At 39.9% G+C, this 21,843-nt stretch overlaps 1 protein-coding gene across 2 annotated transcripts in view; it reads right to left on the bottom strand.

Moving 5' to 3' along the window:
* Positions 1-6,183: 6,183 nt before the first annotated feature.
* The window catches only part of sema4d (sema domain, immunoglobulin domain (Ig), transmembrane domain (TM) and short cytoplasmic domain, (semaphorin) 4D), a 37,389-nt gene continuing 21,729 nt past the window's right edge, over positions 6,184-21,843 (bottom strand). For both annotated transcript variants that reach the window (XM_083909078.1, XM_083909077.1), the window contains 17 exons: positions 20,404-20,549; positions 19,784-19,846; positions 19,540-19,638; positions 19,364-19,457; positions 19,115-19,231; positions 18,083-18,237; positions 17,493-17,668; positions 17,202-17,358; positions 16,742-16,964; positions 15,793-15,905; positions 14,765-14,937; positions 14,479-14,525; positions 12,820-13,212; positions 10,882-11,127; positions 8,810-9,022; positions 8,250-8,341; positions 6,184-7,644 (listed from right to left, as the gene is read on the bottom strand). In XM_083909078.1, coding sequence (XP_083765204.1) covers positions 7,624-7,644; positions 8,250-8,341; positions 8,810-9,022; positions 10,882-11,127; positions 12,820-13,212; positions 14,479-14,525; positions 14,765-14,937; positions 15,793-15,905; positions 16,742-16,964; positions 17,202-17,358; positions 17,493-17,668; positions 18,083-18,237; positions 19,115-19,231; positions 19,364-19,457; positions 19,540-19,638; positions 19,784-19,846; positions 20,404-20,549 — 2,528 coding nt within the window. In that variant the 3' untranslated portion in view covers positions 6,184-7,623. The remainder of the gene's footprint in view (positions 7,645-8,249; positions 8,342-8,809; positions 9,023-10,881; positions 11,128-12,819; positions 13,213-14,478; positions 14,526-14,764; positions 14,938-15,792; positions 15,906-16,741; positions 16,965-17,201; positions 17,359-17,492; positions 17,669-18,082; positions 18,238-19,114; positions 19,232-19,363; positions 19,458-19,539; positions 19,639-19,783; positions 19,847-20,403; positions 20,550-21,843) is intronic.

Genomic DNA, 21,843 nt, shown 5'->3' with positions numbered 1-21,843 from the left:
CTTGCCGGCTCAGAGCTAAAGCATGACTCACTGATCTGAGAAAACCTTCTCAACAAAAGGCTTGCTGAACACTGCAAATCACTTCCTGTTGGAGGGAGAGGGAAAAAAAAAACTCCCACTTACAGCACACTAGAACCAATCAATTTTTAAATTCCCCCGTCAGATATTAATTTGCTGTAACTATTTCGCGCTTAGTTGTTTTTCTGAGAAAGTGAAATGAAATAGGAATAGTAGCACGAGTATTAGACGCTGACAAAATAATGACTTGTAATGATTTCCATGAATTCGTGCAAAAAAATACAATTTTTTCTCCTAAAATGGACGGACGAAACGATAAAAGTTGTGGCAAAAAGGACAAAATAAGGATAAATTAAAGCTAACAATTATCAGCCACAATCACAAAAATCCTCTCTTTAAAAAAAGCAGACTATATTAATTCAAGAATATAATCTATGTTTCTGTGTATCACAAAGAAACTGAGAGAAGCAACACGGTGAACATCACTAATATACAATCTATGTTCATTTATAATAACTGCAGAGAACAGGCACCACTACAGGTTCTTTATGTTTATATTACTTCATCGCCACAAAATATATCTTATCCTATCTCCTTTTTCTAAATAAACCTTACACATTAGATTCCTCTAGCTCTAAATTCTCTATCAAACATAATTCAGTTCCACTAAAAAAAAAGACACAGATGCAGATTCACAGCTCTTCTTAAACATCCAATAATTCACCCCCCCCCGTTAAACTGCGTTAATGAAATCAGCTAAAAGACGACACCGTATGTTTCTCTGGGCAGATGAGTCAATGAATCGAGCGAGAGGATGAGAGAACGAGCCCAGTCGCAGCAGCAGCAGCCGCAGCAGCAATGAAGCATCTTTGTCTCCCTGGTAGCAGAAAGCAGACAGCCAGACACCATTCATGTAAAATGTCCTCAGCATATAAGCACAGCTGAAAGACTCAGACTCATTCATAAGCAGCTTCCACTCTCTCTCTGCTGCAGATTTCGCACTGCAGTCCCTCCCAACATCTCTCTCTATCCTGCCTGGTAAATATAGAAGGAACAAAAAAAAAAAGAAAAGACAGCACGTCTTCCTTCTCCCCCTCAGAAACAGAAGGAAAACACAAAAGCAAAGGAAGAAGAAAAGGCAGCAGGCCCTCGTAGAGATGAAAAAAGGGGGCAAAAAGATGAAGGAGAAGAAGAGCAGGATTTAAAAAAATAAATCATGCAATATTTAGTCTTTTATGTGAATGAAATAGCAGGCTGGCATACCAATGTTTCTGTGAATGGAAGAAAGGCCTTTCTGCCTCTGCAAGGCAATCCCTAGGGATGGCATGGTCTTGTCCAATGAGGAGCCAGCTGGATGACTCATTCAGGGGAGGCTTGCAGAATAGTGGAAGAGACCATTTGAAACGCAGGTGTACATTTGTTTTCTCTTAAATGCCCGACCATAATACGACCTACATGAAGAGATTTGACATGTTTATGCGATGACAGACAGACCGTGTTCAGATGACTGGATGAAAAACTGAAAAATGATCCACAGCAAAAGAAACACAAGAGAACAGACCACCCCCGTGATTTTGACTGTCACCATTAACAGCTTCTTCTCTTTCTTTTTTCTTTCTTTTTTTACCGTCACATTCATGTAACCAGTTACCACCTACACATTTAATTAAAATACATATGAATAACAAATATATGTCACTATAATTTATATGGATATAATTCAACAACAAAAAATGTAGCATACTACATTTCTCATCATTTATTTACTTATATTTACTAATATCAATCCTACAAGGAACAAATTTGCTTTGTCACTTTGTGAATTCCTGCTCTGCGATCTTCATCTCCTGAACTAAAACAAAGGTTTATTTTACACAGGTTCTCACAATCTCTAGTTAATTTTTGCTGTGTTTTTTGTATTTGTATCAGTTTGTGTCTTTATACTGATTTGCAGTAGGACAATACAACATTAAAACTAAACAATACAACTCGCGGACTCGCAGACTCCTCTGTTAAATATTGAGATTTCCCTGGTAATTGTTGGAGATTAACCCACGTTTTAAGATTGTTAAGTTGTTGTTTTTTAACTGATCTACAGTTCGGCTTGATTCTTGTGTCGGGCGTCTCTTCCTGTGACGGTATTGCCACAGCGTGCTTGGAACCTAAAGAAAGTATCAGGTACTATGCTAGTGGAAACGCAAAATAACAGTGCCATGCTGAGGAAACACTCCATAAGTGACTATACAGAAAAACAAGCCCAAAGTCGCTTATAATAACCAGACTTGGCAACTATGCCCAAGATCGAGTATACTTTACACAAAACTTGCCAGTCATAAATAGCTGCCGTGTGCCAATTATTATGACTGGCTACTTTAAAGTAAAAGTAAGCAAAAGTAAAACGAAGTAAAACGAAACTCAAGGGACAGGAAATGACATCAGCCACAGAGGCTACTGGGAGCTAACAGCAGTTAGCATTTGGAAAAGTGATAATTTACAGGCTCTAGCAGGCACATTGCCGTCGTATATAACATGTATCCACTGGACAGATAAATCCTCTGAGGCTGGAAGTTTGTGTAGGACTCTGTGCTGCACTGTGGAGCCAAGAATAGAATTTTTCTCAGACTTCCGGTTTTTGGATACCGTTGCCCTCGCCAGCACTCTTGTGTGTTTTACGGACAAAGCGGAGCTCCACGAGACAACCATTCCAGGAATTTAGCGCATTGTGACGTCCCAGTGAGCATGGAAGTTAGCATCGCGTGATTTATCTCCTGTACTTAGACTGAGGAGGACCACAAAAACATGAGTGAGTCATCTTTTTCACACTTTGTCTACTGATAGGGCCTCCAGAGTCCCAAATATAAGGATTTAAATGATTAAAAAGTTGATTTTGCATAATAAGGGACCTTTAACAATGTTGGACGGACTATTTTTGTTCTGCATCGTGAGGTTCTCACACCAAACCATGATACAGAACGTTTTAAATGAACCTGATAAACGAACCATCAGCCTTTTAAACATATTCTGTCCGTGCAGAAAGTAAAGCCTTTGCAGGGCCTTTTTTGCTGACAATCACTGTTTCCAGGTATTTATAGCTGTCTGAACATAATATGAATATTTTCCTGTCTTCATAATTGGAGAGAAACCATTCTCTTCCTCATTTGACATAATATTGAACACTGTTTTTGAGAGTGCCATCTATCTAAACTCCAAAAAATCATCTCTTTGCACTGTTGTGAAACTGTGAAAGTGAGGGGAGTCTGCAGATAGGTAAAAACCAGAGGGGAAGATGAATTGGGCTGTGTAACCTTTCTTCACAGAAGTACGTTGTGTGTGTGTGTAGTCATGGGGACAGAGGCACACAAAGCCCTCTATACTCACACATTGTGGTGCTCTCTGTAAGCAGGTGTCCAGTAAAGGCGGAGCTCCTGAGGCACCACTGAGGGCCCACCCACCGTTTCCTCACCACTGTGGAAAGAAACACGCGGAGGCTGAGCTGGAAATAAACAGTGGGAATGTGTGGAATATCTACCTCCACTAAAAATGGAGGATAGTCGTTGTATGCTGTGACGAGGCCACACTGGTGTCGGCTCACACAGCCTCCAGTGAAATAATAAATAAGCGACACACACCTGCCTGCTCGTGATAAAGATTTAAAGGCACAATTGGACAATTATTCTGGAATCATCGTCTCCAAAGCTTCTTGTGAAAACGCCGCCAAAAACTTTGTTTCATTACAACCGAGTGTGATTTAATATCAGTTTTCTTTGCCACTTTTAGACATACATTAAATGCAAATGAGAGCTAGAGAGAGAGACAGAGGAAAGAGCATCCATTGGCAAGGAAGGCAGCAGACACTTCTCCACTTGACTACCGTTGCCAGGTTACCAAAAACATTTTTATAAAGCAAGCTATTTTAAGACTAGCTACAAGCAACATATCTAATGCTACAGAAAGGGCAGAATGGGGAAACTGGTAAAAATTTTACCATTTTTAGCGGAAGCTCCAGAGATTTGACGAATTATTTAAGTTTGCAACGTCTGAGGAATTGGCTTTGATGTTTCAAAATAAAACATGTACATTACAAATGAGAATACGCGTTATGTAACTTTGTTAAATGACATAATTGCGAATCCAAACCAAATGTATTATTAAAGCTGTTTTAATAATGCATTTCCATTTTCTCGGCGTAGGGCTTGAGTGAAATTGCGATTTAATTATTCTCATTTTCATTTGAATAACATGTTTAAAAAGATTACTGTGTGACATTTGTGCAGATCTGTAAAAAGGTGTTTCCTTCAGTCTGTAGAATATGATGTGTATAGTTCAGGACAAATCTGAATCTGAAATGGTAATTTGACACAAATATTGCGCCTCCTGCGATTTGAAAACTTTGACCAGATTCTGGTGAATTGTTCAGCCTTAATCTGGAGTTTATTGATGGGACAATATTATTATCACAGGATCATCAGGATTAAAAACATTTACATTAAATTAAAAACTACTTTAACTGGACTTAAAAAATGTCTGTATGTTTTTTTATGATTGGATGTGCAGTATGTATTTGTATCAGGATGCTAGAATTTCCCCAAGTGGATGAATAAGGTTTAGGTATCTGATCTAATCTAATCTACAGGAAGGAGAACACTGCAGCAGTGATGCAACACAGGTGATGCCAGCTGCCATCAAACAAAGACGAAGAAGAAGAGAAAGAAGCACCTACATCTTCAGAAAAGCAAGTTATTTTGACCCTCTCTTTCTCACTTTACAACACACAGCTACACTGACCAGGACATGCAGAAATTAAAATAATTAATTCATATTTTCATTATTTAGCACTAGTAAATAGCATTAGCACTAGTAAATAATCCCAAAGCAAAGCAATTGATACAATTTAAATCTGCCTCATTGGTTTATGCTCACTAAACCATAACAGAACTTTTTACTTTTTTAAAAGAAGACAATAATCTGTTTTATTAGACAATAATATGTGTCGTCAACAAATAAAATACTAAACTGAGGTACAATGACGAACATATAGGTGAGCAACAATTCACTAATATCTCACTTGATGTCATGCCCGAAATAAACGATTCATTCATTCATTCATTCATTCATTCATGTAAAACTACTGGAAACTGTCGTCATATTTAATCTATGTACGTTAAACTCGACGTATATATGTCCCATGGAAGTGTTTTCGTCTCCATTCTTTGAGTTTTTACTTTCGTGAAGGTGAAAATATGTCTGAAAGTTACACAAATAAACCGTAAAACTCACCTCGCTCTGTTTTCATCCTGGAGTGTGGTGTGAATTGACTCATTGTTGCCCCTTGTGGCTATCGGAGGAAAAACACCACTGAGTGTTTTCTGAATCCGGCCTCGGGGGGGCAGTAATGAGCACAAAACAGTGAGGTGAAGAAAACAATTTTTTCCCTCCACACTATTTTCAAACTGCATTTTGGCTTCACGAAAGAAAAGAAAGAAAGGATGACGTTTAAAATATGTGATAAGTATGTTTTAATGCTAAGCATCAGCATTCAAATTTAAAAATAAACAATACAATACAAATACAGCGGCAAAACTAGCTTTAAATAAATTCTCAATCTCACTAAGACACATAACTTACTATGGTTATTGTGTTCAAACTGAAAATTGTTTTTCCATTTTATTGTGAGTCATCTGTCTAGTCTTCTAAAGATCCAGTGTGTCACACTTAGGTTTATTGGACAACACTGACTATTCACTTTGAAATTCTAATAATTTGTTGTCCTGACAAATTTTTTAATTTTGTTTAACGCAAGAGCCTTAAATTAAATGAATTTATTAACACCGTGGCCCTTTAAAAGTCCTTTGGTAACATTGCAGTAGCTGATTTGTTTGTCATTGTCCTTTCAGAGCCACACATCCTCTTCAGAAGACCTTTGTGATCCACGACTATCACTAACAACCGTAAGATTCCTCCTGTGATTTTTTGTTTGTTTTGTTTTTCTAGTACAGTTTCTTGCTTTTCTATTATTTTCTTCTCTGTCTTTGGTGTATTTGCATCCAAAAGAATCAAAGTTGCTATTTCAATCTCGAGAAAACACAAGAGTGCAAACTTTCACCAAGGCCGTTTAGTTTCCCACACTGTCAATACACGCAACATCATTTACACCAGAAAGGGCAGTTACAAAATAAAGGCATTTCTGCTATAGTAAAGGAAAACAACAAACTCTCACAAAATATATCACACATTTACTGGTTCTGTGTACAGACCCCCTCAAAAACCCAGTCATTTCTTCCTTTGGCCAAAAACGAGATCATTTCACCCCATTTTATGCAGCAATCTTGTAAAAATGTGCAAAAGTGATTTTCATGTTACTCATGTCAAGAAAAACAAATGAGATTTTGCAATGGATGGATAAATGGAATATATACTGTCGATGCTTTTCTTTCTCTTAAAATAATTATATATATATATATATATATATATATATAGATATGTATACGGCCCTTTGGAAAAGTATGAATTTACATAATATTTAGATAACTTTGCTGCTGTAACACTGAACTCATGACTTCACTTGTAATGCTGTCTTTGGGCACCAGAGGGTGCTATGGATCCAGTTGTGGTAGATGGCTCCTTGACAAACATGAAAAACAATTCCTGCAGAGAAAGGTTTTTTTATATGATTACAGTACATTTATGATACGATTCCTCTGTTGTTTGACCCATATCTGACCTATATTCTCAAGTATGTGTTTATTACATTTTTTTTCCATACTCTGAGAGAAGGTTAATAATTCAAGTTTTTGTGCCATTTCAGTTTGATCCTGAGTTAACATATGAACATTATATTGTAGTGTTTATATATATATATATATATATATATGTATATACATATACATATATATATACATATACATATAATCAATATAGGCAGCAGTAAGACTGTTCATTTAAATTCTGTTTCAAGGTTTTAATGTGAAAGAATAACTGCAGACAAACTGAAGTCCTTTTGGATGTTGCGGGTCAAAGTTCAAACATAAGAGCTATAATGCTAAAAAAAAGACTTTCCACAGTGGCCCAACTCCATCCCTGGAATTGAGTCCTTCAAATTCAAGATTAAAGACACTTGTATAATTTCAAGTGAAAAAAAAACTGCAACTGAGCTGCGAACAACAAACTAAACGGAGGCTTTGGAAGGCAGAGATTGTGCAAACATCTTGAATAACTCGCATCTGAACACCTTATTTACTGCAGGTCCATTCCTCACGTTTTGTCCTTCCATAGCAGCACTGCTTTCAGGACCTTAATTTACATCCAAAATAAATAGAAATAAATAAATCTTTGGTAGAAAGGCGGCCTACGTGACCTCAGATTTGAGGCAACCAGTGAGCTTCATCTCCTTCAAGTGTCAGCGCCGTCTTATCATCACGACCAAGTGACGTCTCTGCTTCATGGTCCATCAAACTCCTTTATCAAAGTGACACCAGGACATCGTTTTTATATTCTATAGCTCTTTATGGTCATAGCAGTGTCAGAAATGTGCTCCACTTTGGGTTTCAGGACCACGTCCATGCTGAGATCCAGCAACAAGTGAGACTCATGACATCTTCAGAGAGCTCAGTGGCCATCACAGCTTTCCTGTTGAGGGGGAGAGCAGAATTGTCCCAGAGTATTCCTTCAGTCTGTTTATCAGGCTAAAGCCTAGTTTAACATATCAATCTATTTTAATTAAAGCTAAACTTTAACATGCAAGAAGTACAACTCGCTGCCCACAAGCAATTTAATGCTTGGAGGTAAATATCACAAGACTCTTAACAGTAATTCTTATAGAACACACGTATGTTGTTATGGTTAGAGGAATTAGGTCAAAAGATCATGTGCTACAGACATGTTATAGTTAAATGCAATGAAGTTAAGAAAAAAGCTGCAGGACCTATTGAATTAGCTCTGGGTCCATTATTTGCAAACTGTGGAAAAACATTAGGAAAAGGAAAAGACGACTGAGCACTAAAACTGTTCATTTCATGGAAATGTCTCAACCGACCTGCAGTAGATTTGTGTTTCCACTTATTTGCCAGTTAAATCTGGACTTTGCATTTTTCTAGTGAGAGTTTAAGTTCTAACTGCTTAACTAAAGCCAAACATGCAAAGCAGGTGAACACTGGTGCGTGTGAGCCGAGTCAATCCAGGATAACTGCGTAACATGGTTTCAGCGGCGCTCTCATGCAAGAGCACAGACCTACCCAGGCTTTTTCCCATCTTTTGAGCAGTTGCTCGTGCTCTGTGAGTGCACCTCTCCACTGGTTCAGATCCCTGGACGGAACGCTCTCCTCATCTGTCAAATAATGACATCTTTGTGGATACAAGCCAGTCAAATATCCCCATCTTGGCAATCTACTATTCTGCGATCCCTGCATGCATGCATCACTGTAGTGAACACCAGGGTTATTATGACGAAAGTCTAAAATTAAAACTAGCAGTGAAAAAAATCATTTAATTGAAAAAATAATTTAATCAACTATAGAATAATAATAGAAATAAAAACAACTTCATTCTGGAATACAGACCATTTGATGTTTTACTCTTGATTTACTTGCAGGTGTTAAAGGTTGAAGAATGAAATAAAAGGACTTGATAATAAGTCAAGGCTTTCTCTTAATACCTGAAGAACTAAGACTAAAACTAAACTGAAACTGGTCACTTCCTCCAATTAAAAACTAAACTAAAACTAATAAATAGTAATGAAAATGTCAAAACAATAACAACCTTGGTGTACACTGTACATTGTGACATCACCAGTTACCTCCAATAGGGAGGTGGAGGTCAACCGCAGACATGTCATTTCCTGCGCTGGCCTCAGCGACACAGTGGTAACGGGCGTCCTTTATCAACGGCCCTCCTTTGACCCAGCTGCTCACTAGTACCTCATTCTGACCCACGGGCCGACGGTACTCCATGATAGGAGTGTCCAGAGTGTGGCCGTTTTCTAGCCAGTGAATATGGACATCACTGGGACCTGAGGGACAGAATCGGACTGCATGTTCACATAGTCACTAATAATCACATAGATCAGGGCTCTCGAGTACCACGGAGTATCTAGTGTGGCCAGTAGGGGGCGATGGTCAAGTGAAAAATAGCAACAATTCAGTAGCAGGGTGGGAATATGAGCTTGAAATTATTATTATATATATATATATATATATATATATATGTATATATATATATATATATATATATATACATATATATATATATATTTATATATATATATATATATATATATATATATATATATATATATATATATATATATACATAGATATATAACAGAGGGATTATAGATTTTTTTCACAGATCTGCACAAATATCAGACAATAATCCCTCTGTTATATATATATATATATAATTCCTTGTGCAGATCTGTGAAAAAAATCTCTTCAGCCTGTAGAATAAGATGTGTATAAATGATAATTAATCTAAAATGATATTTTGACACATTTTCACACCTCCTGTGATTTGAAAACTGCAGTGGGCTTCATCAATGTACTTATGATGCAAAAGTAAGCTATTACTAAAAATGACATTAAGAAATAACTATTATAGTGGCAGCCCATGGTCAAGCTGAAAGGGAACTTAGCTTGTAACCAAAGGGTTGCCAGTTTGAGTCCCCACCAGGTCAAAAAATGGCACCCCTCAGTGGCTTCCAACTACTCCTAATTCTAGGAAGGTTACTAGTTGAGGATGATGTGCAGACAAGGAATTTCCCCTGTGGGATTAATAAAGGATTAATTCACTTATTTTAACTCAATATTAAGTAGTGGGCCACATTAAATGAGCTTGTTCTTGGGGCATTTTCCCGTCAGTTTGGTCTTCAGCAAGTGCATTCTTTTCAAATTAAAGCTGAAAGTGTGCAGTTAAAGCACATCTTGTTTGTTTCATTTCAAATCCATTATAGTGGTCTATAGAGCCAAAAAGATGAGAATTGTGTCGATGTCCCAATATTAATGGACCTGACTGTAGATGGACTATGAATTATACATTTTGCGCCATAGTTTTTACATTTCATATTATTAATGTAAATCTGAAAAATGTAAACATTTTCAGGTTCATTCTCAAGTACGGTCAACAATGATATTTTCAGGACATGCACAAGGATCACACTCTTAAAGCCGCATGCAGCACAGTCGTCCACACCGTTTAAAAATACCGCTCAGGAAATGACTGAAGTAAAAAAAAAAAAACAAAGTTGAAAACATTTGACAAGATTTATTTAGCCTGCCTACCAAAAGCCACAGCCCCAAAAACGTCCCCAGGATTTATGTTCATCTTCAAAGGTGGTCTTTTTTTCCATATTTACAAATATACTGTATTTACACTTGTTTACAAGGACACAATTTCAACGTGGGAGATGAAAGGCGGCCGCGCCTTCATAATTTGTTTTGTGGAGAGTCCAATTAGTCTAGATTTACGCTATGTTTCACGTCAGACTGATTGTGTATAAAAGCTCACCTTTCATTTCTTTCAACAGTGAGATAATCATATCACATGGCTTTAAAATAAAAAATAAAAAAATGAGAAGAAATCCATTCCTGATACAGGGTATCTTTGTAGACACCTGAAATGGAGATTAAATCATCCCTGTGAGTCAGATGCCTTTAAGCAAAGGGCAGGCTTGTTTGGTGCAAATCCGGAAAGGCACACGAAAAACAAACAAATGTTTGGAGAAGTGGTTGCATGCAAATGAGACGGAATGAGTGAAAAATAAGGCAGAGAGAGAGAGAGAAAGGGGAGTGTTAAAACAAAAAATGGAAAGAGAGAAAAGATCCAAACTACAGACAGTTTGGTTTTGCGGTGTGAGTCATTGTCACCACTCACCCAAAGCGAGGCAGAAGAGCATGAAGGCCTCCTGGGCATGAACCCCCCAGGCCTGGTCCTTCAGCAGGGGAGGCAAAAGCCTGACCTCTGCCTCCAGAGCCTCCATACTGTGGAGCTTGGCAGAGGAGGAGGAGGAGGAGGAGTAGGAGGAGGAAGAAGAGGAGGAGGAAGAAGGGAGTGCATAGGGAGGGCTACGTCCAGATGTTGACAGGGAAGATGAAGTGTCGACAGAGGAGGAGGAGGAGGCTGTGAGGGAGGGAGGAGTGGAAAACAAGAGTATTGAGGAAAGTAGGAAATGTAAATCTAAAAAGGAGGAGGACATGCAGAAAAGACAAGAGGGAGACGCAACAATGAGGGGCTGGGATTAAAAAAAGAAATCTGCTGCAATAAATAAACTAAACACAATAGGAGAGAACATGCATGATGATAAAAAGATTTGACTTCTTAAATAATTCTAAAAGTGAGCAGTAGGTTGAATTACAAATAATAATAGTAATTCATTAATAAAAAAATTCAGATTGTTTCCAGGGTTTTTTTGTTTGTTTTTTAGAAACAGAACTGGTATCAACAAGCATCCTGTGCATCTTTACGTCATCACAATCCACATGAGGGAACATGAACAGTAGAGGTTAAAACACAGGACCATCAGAGTTGTATCCATGTAGGAATGTCAAAAAAAATAAATACTAAAGAGACTCAACATTGTCACACACAGGATGAGACTAGAAAAACGACAGTGGTTTCATTTATTCCATTATTTTTCTCTCTCTTTTTTTCTTCATCTTCTGATGTTTAAAGCCCACATACCCGGCGCTGCACACAGCAGCACAGTTGGACACAGGCACGGCTACGACGTACCGAGAAAATCTTCCCTGAGAAAACACTGCAACTGTGAAGCATTTGCCCATTAAGTCCATTAGCCTACACGTTTGCTTTGAAAAATAGACGCAAAAAGCTGTAAAGTTGCTGTACAAAAAAAAAAAAAAAACGTGATTCCAATTTGGAAAACATCGCAGTGACTTACCAATTTGGTAAAAAAGAATGTTTCCAATTTGGAATTTAAAAAAAATATTAGCTTCACTTGCTGGATTAAGCTGCAGCTTCTATGAATACAGTTTTACCTCATTATCAAAAGCCCTATTTCTGCCAGCTGGGAAAAATCTCCACAGTCAAGTGGGACACCTGACGTAATCCTTATGATCCACGCTGTGCACTGAACACACGTCTGTGCAGAGGTCACCACTTAAAGCTCGGGAACAGTTGGGAAGATGCAGCGAGAGCGTGTTTTCGATCAGTAAGGTTCATCTGCATCTGCAAACTTGATGGACTGAGAGTCGCAGTCCACGTCGAACGGTTTCACGCCGGATGTGCAGTTGTCTCCGCAATTGTGAGAGTGGACCCGACCGTTGCCGCACTCCGGCTCGGTCTCGTACCCGGTGTCGCGGAGCGCCCGCAGGTTCTGAGCCGTCTGGCTGCCGTTCTGCGTCGGATGCTCCGTCAGGTTAATTTTGTCCATCACGGGCGCCTCCATCAGACCCGCTTCACAGGCCCGGTACTCGGGCTGACTGGCGCTCTTGTGACTGCCCAGCAGAGCGGCTCGCATGCGCAGGCATGGAGCCGGAAGATACTGCATGTAGCAGTTGTAGGCCAACGCGGCCAGGAAGAGCAGGAAAAACAGGAGGAAGAGGAAGAGGAGAGCGATGCTGTTGTTGTGCTGCAGATATTCTGCTGCTGGGGTCTGGGTGTCTGATTGGGGCACGTTGGGGCTTGGCGGATGACGCTGCTTTGGAATGAACCTGATTGTGTGGCTAGGGGGCGGGGTTAGTGATGGGTCAGTTTGGGGTGCGGAGGTGAGGAGGATCGAGACTGAAACTGGGGCTGTGAAGCTGGGAGGAGCAAGGGCTGACATTAATGGGACTCTGCCTGTATTATCATTACCTTCAGCAGCACGTGTGCTGGCTGTGTCCTGTCTGGCGAGGGTGGTGGTGGTGGTGGTGGTGGTGGTGGTCACTTGGCCAACCTGATCAGGGGCTCTGGTTGGAAGATCCAGAGAAACGGCGTAGCCAGCCAGGAGATGGCTAAAGTTCTTCTTAGCAGCTGGGGCCCATTCCACAGACCAGCACTCGTAGTTACCTTGATCCTCAGAGGCCACACTGTATATAAGGAGGCTGCTGTCGCCTATAAGGTGGAAGCCAGAGGCCTCGGTGAGAATCGAGCCGTTGGATTTCCACATCACTTGGGCCAGATTGGATTGAACCAGGCATGGGAGCTCAACAGAGCTTCCTGGTTTCACGGTCACCCGCTGGTAATCCTTCACAGGCAGAGCTGGCACTGCAAAGCAAAAAGGAGAGAGAGTGATTGAAGACTTGTCTAAGTGACAGTTAACCTGTTTAAAAGAGATGTTCATGAGAAGGATTTCATCAAAATGGATTCATATCTTTACCAGTAGACATATTAAACCCTACTTCAAGTTAAGCTAGTTCCCTGATGTCCTAATGAACATGTCTGTGAGATGCTTTGGTCAAAATACCATAAGGATGAAGCACCACAGCAGTTCAATCACCCTGCTAAAACAGTCCTGTTCAGAACGCTCTGTTTTTGAGTGCCTGTCTCTTTCAATGCAAATGGACACAGGAAACTATGCCAGCATCACTGAGGCTCCGGCAGCTAACAGCAGTTAGCATTTGGAAAAGCAATCATTTGCCGACTCTAGCCGGCACATTGCCGTCATATATGAAATGTATGCACTGGACACGTAAATCCACTGAGGTTGGAAGTTTGTGTAGAACTCTGTGCTGCACTGTGCAGCCAATATTGGAACACTTCGTGGACACTATTGCCCTCGTTGCCCAGCTCAGCGAGACAACAATTCCAGGAATGTCTCATTGTGACGTAACAATGAGTGCGGAAGTCCACATCGCGTGTTTTATCTCCTGTACTGAACATGAGTGAGTCGTCTTTTTTCACACGTTGCCTACTCATAGGGCCTCCAGACTCCCAAAGATGAATATTAAAATGATTAGAAAGTTGATTTTGCGTAATATGTCCCCTTTAAATTGTATGACATTTGTGTGGCTAAGTTATTTCGACCTGAGGTAACCTTTAGAAACCATTCTGTAATAAAATTACCAACAAAAAAAAAATCCCAGTTTTAGCTCATATTTGGTATACTTAAGAACAAAAAGTCACTTTATTTCATTCAGGTTACGCAGTGATAAAAACTAGACCTTGTTAGAGGACTTGACAGGCTGGGCCAGATTCAGAAAAATATTTTGAAATGATACTCCGGTTAAGTATTTCAGGCATTTATGCTGTGCACGCATGTAATCGAGGAGAACAAGCAGTAACCGTGATAATATCAGCGTGTCAGGGGAAAGGGTAACACAAAGGGAGTGGAAGTTGGGTTAAATGCGTCAGGTTCAGGTCTGGGTTCAGACAGAAAAATGTGCACTAATCTGCATGTCACGCAGCTCTGTGATTCACATACAGGGGTCATTTGAAAACAACAATTCATGACTCTAATACAGAATAAGCACAGATACTGTCCATGTACATGTAATGAAGCTTTTTTTATCAGTTAGTGTGAGAGTGTGTTACCTTTAGGACACTTGACTGCATCACCGTTCATGCTCTGGATAAGTGCCCTGAAAATAAAACCAAAAAAACAAACAAACATTAGTGTCACAAGCACTCACACGGAAATGGAGACACATCTACTGCGAGACTGTCAAAGCAGGTCAAACTGGATCCATAAAAATGTCACTGGATGGTTGTTTTTGGTTTGGTCTAAGCTGTATGATAATGCATGAGTGGAGCACTGGTATGTGTGGTGTGAGAGATTGATGTGATAGAGCACATCTACTGTAGCTCTGTGGCGACTTACCCGTGCTGCGGCCTGGGAACGTCACGGATATTGACACAGGTGGCGTTGCGACGGTGCCAGGCGCAGTACGGGTCCCGCGCCAGGACACAGTCGTAGCAGGACAGATAGCGGCCGCAGAAGGCTGTGGGAGACTGGACCACGCCGGAGTCTGAACCGGCATACAGGGAGCGTGTCTGTGGGAGCGGGAGGTTGTTTTATTGAAGAAACTGTGCACAGAAATTTGCATAAAACATCTAAAATACTATAAAAAATCTTTCCTCCCCAAATAGTCTATTTAAAGGAAAATTTGTTAAAAATGTATTAACACTATGTAGTCAGAGGTTTAAATACAACACAAAACCACTGTCAAGAAAATACTTCTATTAATATTTTAGTGTATTCTTATGGAAGCGCATTGCATTCACTTGAAAAAAAAATTAACTATTATTTTGTTTTTATTATTTCTGTGCAATTTATTTTTTGATTTGTTTTCCTGAATAATTTAGGTTCTTGTGAGAGTTCTCGATAATTCAGAAAAAAATGACTCCGAAAAACTGAGGGGATTAGCACGAAAAACAGAAGAAAAAAATACTCAGAAAAACAGAAAAAAATGCTTCAAAAAACAGGAAACAATTGGTCATGAAAACCTAAAAAAAAAAATTACTAAGAAAAAACATGTTTTTTTGTTTTGTTTTTTTCTCAAATGACTGCAGTGCACTTCTAATGTTTCCTTACGCTCTAACCCTCAAACTTAACACTACAATTCACCAAGCACAACAACTCCAGACACTGATTGAGGTACTTTTGTTTTTCAACAGCTATGCCATCTTCTTGGTAACATCCTACACCTTCACAGCAGATTAACCACATCCTACACCCAATGTTTCCTTACGCTCTAACCCTCAAACTTAACGCTACAATTCACCAAGCACAACAACTCCAGACACTAAAAAGTCTGCATTGTATTGTATATACACCAGCACATAGACATGACACACATGGCTGAGTGTTTCCTTGTGTGTCGTAGTTTTGCAGTTGAAGTCATTTACCTCTGAGGACAGCAGTAAGTTCTTGATGGGCTCAGAGTTCTTCAGGAGTTGGACCTCCTCCACGATGTGAACGCCGCTTTCAAACACCACCGACTTATGCAGGATTCCTTTGTCTGAAAAAAAAAAAAAAAGATAAAAAATCATGGAGGGGTCAGACTTTGAAACCGGGAATATGCAGGAATCCTTTGCGGGACTTTTTCAAGAACATCTCAAAATATTTTAAGACCTTATCGCCTTATCAAGCTGTAATCAGCAACACATATTTTACTTGCACAGTTTTAGTTTGCAATGAAATCTATAGAAAACCTACATTTTCCCCATGTCTGGCGATTTTGGAGTTAATTTCGCGCAAGGAGAGTGTTCAATGTCGCAAGACGCGCAACGTCACGTGTGCGTGCGTGGCCCTGAGCCGATCTCGCAGGGCGAGCATCCCTGCACATTGTGGTTTTTAACAAAATAAATACAGTCATGCATACTTTTTGCAGTCAAACATCTATGGACAAAATTGAATACCTCATGAAATCGAGATTAAAACTTAGGACCTTAATTTTCCCAAAATGGATTTATCAACTTTAATACTTTTTAAGACCACGCAGACACTGCGAAAACTACACAGCAGCAATTCAGCGTTAAGCTCACAAAACTCTAATTTTATCATATTATTCTTCTACTACTTCTACTGTTCCTAACGGTTTTAGCGTTGAAAAGGGCTTAAAAACAACCTATGGTTATAAAAAACAAATCATTTAAAATAAAAACTGAACTATATATGTTCAAATTATTGTTCCTTTTTTTGCTGTTAATTTTTAAAGATAGGATAAAAACCTTTCTTTTAATTATCAAGCATAAACTGACCAGTATAATACACGTAATTGAATGCTTGATAAAATAAATATAAAACTGAGCACATACAGACTGAAAACAAGCGTAATTCAGGGCCGTTTCAAACCTGTTGCGGTGAAGATCACGTCATAAACGTTGCCGTCGAGCGCTCGGACCCTCTCCACCGCGATCTGAGTGTAGTTGACGTCTTTGGTGATGAGGCGAGGCCCGTTGCCGACGGGCATGACAGGATCCTCCAGCAGGGGGTGGTCCTTCACAAACTGAAGAGTCTTGTCCGGCAGACTGAGAGAGCTGTCTATGTTATCACGGCGCATGGCGTTGTTAATGCACTGGTGGAGGAAGAGAGGGAGGGAAAAAAAAACAACAACACTCAGTACATTTACTGTAAATGCTTCATAATGCAGTGTGAGAGTGATCCTGGATTTAACTAATCTCTGGTTAAATAAGGGTTTGGATTTCTAGTTGACAATTTGTCAGTTCACTTTTCTAAAACATTAAATGTAGCAGCCCTGGGCTACACTTATTGCAAAACTGCAATCTTCTTAATTGCTGTCAAAAGCACTTACTGCTCCGGGCCGTGGATTAGGAGTGATGCCATTGTACCGCACCCACTTGGTGTGAGACTGCTCCACTGTGGCCTTCTGCATGTACTTGCCGTTGGAGAAGGCATCTTCCACATCAGTCATTTTATAGGCGCACACGGCTGACAAGCCCACATTACCCCTGAGGGACAGCGCATGATGAAAAGGTAGAGGAGAAAGAGGGAGGAAGGTCGTGAATTTTGAATACCAAAATAGCGTTGTAAATTCGCCCTTTTTTCGTGGGGTTTCGACTGTAAATCTTCAAAAATCACTGACCACTGAGAGGTGAAGACGCCGTAGATGACCGTGTCCCTCCAGTCGGACTCCTTCAGGATGAAGATGTCGTGCACGACGTTGAAGACGAAGTTGAGCTCGGGCATGGAGCAAACCAGTTTAGCTTTGAGGAACGACGTCCACTTCTTCTGCAGAGTGCGCTGGCCCCCGAGGTCACCCTGTGACGGCACGATTTAAAGACAAATATTGAGTTTACACCAATTTAATGCATTAATCATAATCAGCTGGACTAATTGTGAGAGGATTAGACTTTGGAAAACAAATCTTTGTATAATCATTAGTTTTTCCCATAGAGGTTACAGTAAATGGCTTCTAGTGTATGAGAAAAACAGTCTGTATCATAGAACCTGATGTGTACCATAGTCAACATTGTCATTAACTGCTGTATTTCATGATTTGTGGGCTGAACCTTCATCTCTGATTGTAACCTGAGTTCTATATTAGAAAGGGGGACTAAGATACTGTACTAAGATATGAGCTCAGGCTGGAGGTAACACACAGTTAGCAGGGAGATAACGGCCAAAGGCAGGTGCTGCTGCTATGTACAGATGGCACATGTAGAGTGTACTGACCTTACAGACGCGCGCCACCCTGGGGATGAGCAGCTTGCCAAAGAATTCATACTCCACCGACACCTCGGTGAAGAAGAAGTAGATTTTGTCGTCCTCGCCGTGTGCTGCTGCGTCGCGTCCTTCTTTGATCACGTCGGCGTGAACAAAACTGGGCTCTGCGAGGAGAACAGAGAGAGAGACAGGTGTTCGTTTAAAAAAAAAAAAAAAAGGGGTCTTTGAGGAAGAAAAGACGAGGACAATCGACACGGTGTTGTGAAAGCCTCATTGTGTAACGCCCGGTCCTCGGGGTGCAATCACACACAATTTAGTAGATACCTTTACAGAGTGCTTTTCAACCCGAAGGACTACAAAGCAAGGAATCGCCCTCCTGAGGTTTTGTTAAACCCTGAACCTGATCCAAATCCTTTAATAAGACACTCTTTAGTCACTCAAATGGTGATTACACATGTATCTGGCGAACTAAAATTTAGGATGCCCATAAAAAGACTTAAGACTTAAGGCCAGGGTCTTGCATTCTGGAGGCCACCATCTTGTACTTGAACAGACAAACCAGTATTTTGTGTATTTAACTGAAAGCTGACGACTCGGAAGAAGAAAAACGACATCTTTTCTGGCATGTGAAGAGCAGCTGCAGACAACAGATGCATTTCAGAGAGATTTAACACTAGTTATATGGGACATTTGTCATTATTCGCAGTGAAAACAACGGTCGGCACACGGAATCCAGACCCTGATAAATGACTGCAACAGATTTGTTACCATCTCAGTATTTTACTAAAAATCACTTTCAGACCTCCGTCCAAATAACTTCACACTTTTACTTCCACTTCCATACGTTGTGGTCTTGTGTGGCGCTGCAATACTACAACCGAGTAGACACAAAACTAGATTCTGACTGGCTTTATTTCGGCCGATTAAAATACACATCTATTCAAATATGTACGACTGGCGTTCAGCTCGAGCAGACAGACATTCCTCTCCTCAGACACGATTGAAATTAAAACAAGATGTTCAACTTGTCACACAGCTCACCATTGAGCCATGACGTGGAGTACTCCGTCCTCAGCAGGGACTGGCTCGGAGAGTATCGGGAAATAATGGGTTCACTGCCTAAGAAGTTATAAGCTGTCCCAGAGTAGAGCTCTCCATCTGAAAGGAAATTAAACAATGAAGCAACATTTTTTTTTAAAAAAGGGCAAATGATTAGTTACAGATTTTTGAAGATAATTACTGCAGGCTGATAATCAAATAAACAAAAAAAGAAACTGGCCCTTAACTCACCAACCATGACAGTGGTAAAGCTTTGTGAGGGGTCAAAGGAGCATTTCCCCCTGCCCTCTTCAGGTCGACCAGTCAGTGAGAAGTCGGCGAGGTTCTACAGGAGGAAATGTCAGTTAAGTGCTGAATGTGGAGCTGTGGAGCGAGAGGTTCCCAGTGATGGAGCGTTATTAACCTACCAAGTAATCACACTGTGGCTGAAAGGCGTGCGTCCCGCAGACGTACAACCGCTCATCGTTGACCACTTGCAGCACTCGAATGTAGTTTCGGCAGTCCTTCTGGAAACCAGTGGTCACAGATTACATAGAATAATAAAAATACACTGATGAAGCGTATTTAATTATAACACAAGTCAAGTCAATTTTATTTCTACAGCACAATTAAAAACAGGGTTTGAGGGTTGACCAAAGTGCTGAAACTGACCTCTTTCGACTTTCCTTTCAGCATGCACATAGACACGGGGGTTTCTGCAACTGTCCACTGAACCTTGGTGGTTAAAAAGAAATACATTTTTGTAAAAAACAAACACGTATACACTACTGTTCAAAAGTTTGGGGTCACCTATAAATATTTTTTGGTGTTTTCCATTAAAACTCACACTTATTCATCAAAAGTGTTGCAAAATGAATAGAAAATATCGTCAAGACATTGACAAGATTAGACATAATGATTTTTATTCAAAATAATCATTTTGCCCTTTCGTCAAAGAACCAGCAAATCTGTTTTCAGTTATGCTAACATCATTGCACAAGGGTTTTCTAATCATCCAATAGCCTTCTAACGCGATTAGCAAACACAAAGCACCATTAGAACACAGGAAATGGGCCTCTATACACCTATGTACATATTCCATTAAAAAACAGACATTTACAGCTAGAATAGCCGTTTACCACATTAACAATGTATAGAGTGTTTCTGATTCATTTAATGTTATATTCATTGAAAGTAAAGTAAGGACATTTCTAAGCGACCCCAAACTTTTGAACGGTAGTGTACATATAGTTTAAATCTGTTTGTTACAAATCTGATTTGTAGTTTGATACCTTCTTGTTTCTGACCGTCACATTCTTCTTGCTGAGCTGAAAGATGGCTTCCCTGGCTCCCACATACAGTGCATCGCTTTTCTCGCTCAGCAACAGTGTGGAGTAGTTGAAGACCCCGGGCTCTGAAAACTCCATCAGATCTAAATCTAAGCACAAAAAAAACACACCCAAAAACAATTGGCTCACAATACTTCAGCATCCAAAACAGCCACAAATCATAAATGTCTATACTGAATGTTTCATTTCAAGCCCAAATGATCAATATCACTTTCACACACACACTTCCTCATCATGGCTGTGTTTTTTAGTTGCTACAGGGTTGAGTTGCACCTAAAGTTCATTGGGGAACTGCAAGTAAACACCAACTATGTCAACAAAAGGCCTTCAAAGCAAAACTGTAATTAGTGTGGCCGCCAAACTCACTTTCCGGACACATTTCTGCCACTTTCTATGTCAGTGTAATACAGTGGAGAGAGTTTGTGTTTGGATGACTTTGGCTGTGCCAGGTGCAAGAGGGTTCAGGTTGCAGGTGCCTGGACATAAACACCACAATGATGAAAGCAAATACTCTCACTGACTGACTGTGACTGTGCAGCGGGGGTGCAGAGAAACTTTGTTAAAGGGGTGAGCTGTGCCGGTTCGAACAGAGAGACTGAATTAGCGGAGCTATTTATGTAAACAGCAGCATGCAAACACAACGGCATCTTGACAGTGAACGCCACAACTCAAATCAAGAGCCTGTGGTGAGACTGAAGCGAGTCTGCAGAGATAAATTAAGCGAGCAGGTGAAGATACACGAGTCAAAAGAGCACGTTCATAGCTTAAGATATCATTCATTGTGGGTTTAAACTTCATTTTATGGCAAAGGACCAGAAACAGAAATATAAAATGTGGTAAAACACTCAAAGCAAGCAAGTGTGCATTATGTCTAAAAGTATGTTTGCACAATGCATAAACATTTTATCTTGAACCTTTGTTATAAAACTGGTGAAGAAAATGATATTGCAATATATTGGCCGCACAGTATCTCTACAATAAGAGCAAGAGAACTTTACTTTAGTGTCTTTCCTGTTTTGATGTCACCAGACTAACACGCATGGCTTCAGAGTGTTTAGACTTTAGGCTGTCGGTTTAAATTTGCATCTAAGCTTCAGAGGGACATTTACTCTAAATTACCAACTTACTGTAAAGATGATCTAGGAATTACAAAAACAAACCCTATACAAGAGCATTTGATTCAGTTGGGTTAAATCTCATTGTCCACAATGCAGATAATTGTATTTGGCTCCACATAAAAACACAAAATGTCATGTATAAGTATAAAAAAAAACATTCCAGAAACCTGAAGATTATGTCTTTAAAATTGCTTATTTATGTGGTTTCATTCTATATCTATCTATCTATCTATCTATCTATCTATCTATCTATCTATCTATCTAT

This window comes from Microchirus variegatus, assembly GCF_963457635.1.
Source record: "Microchirus variegatus genome assembly, chromosome: 1".
Classification (NCBI taxonomy): Eukaryota; Metazoa; Chordata; class Actinopteri; order Pleuronectiformes; family Soleidae; genus Microchirus; species Microchirus variegatus.
This window is presented reverse-complemented; position numbering and strand designations above follow the sequence as displayed.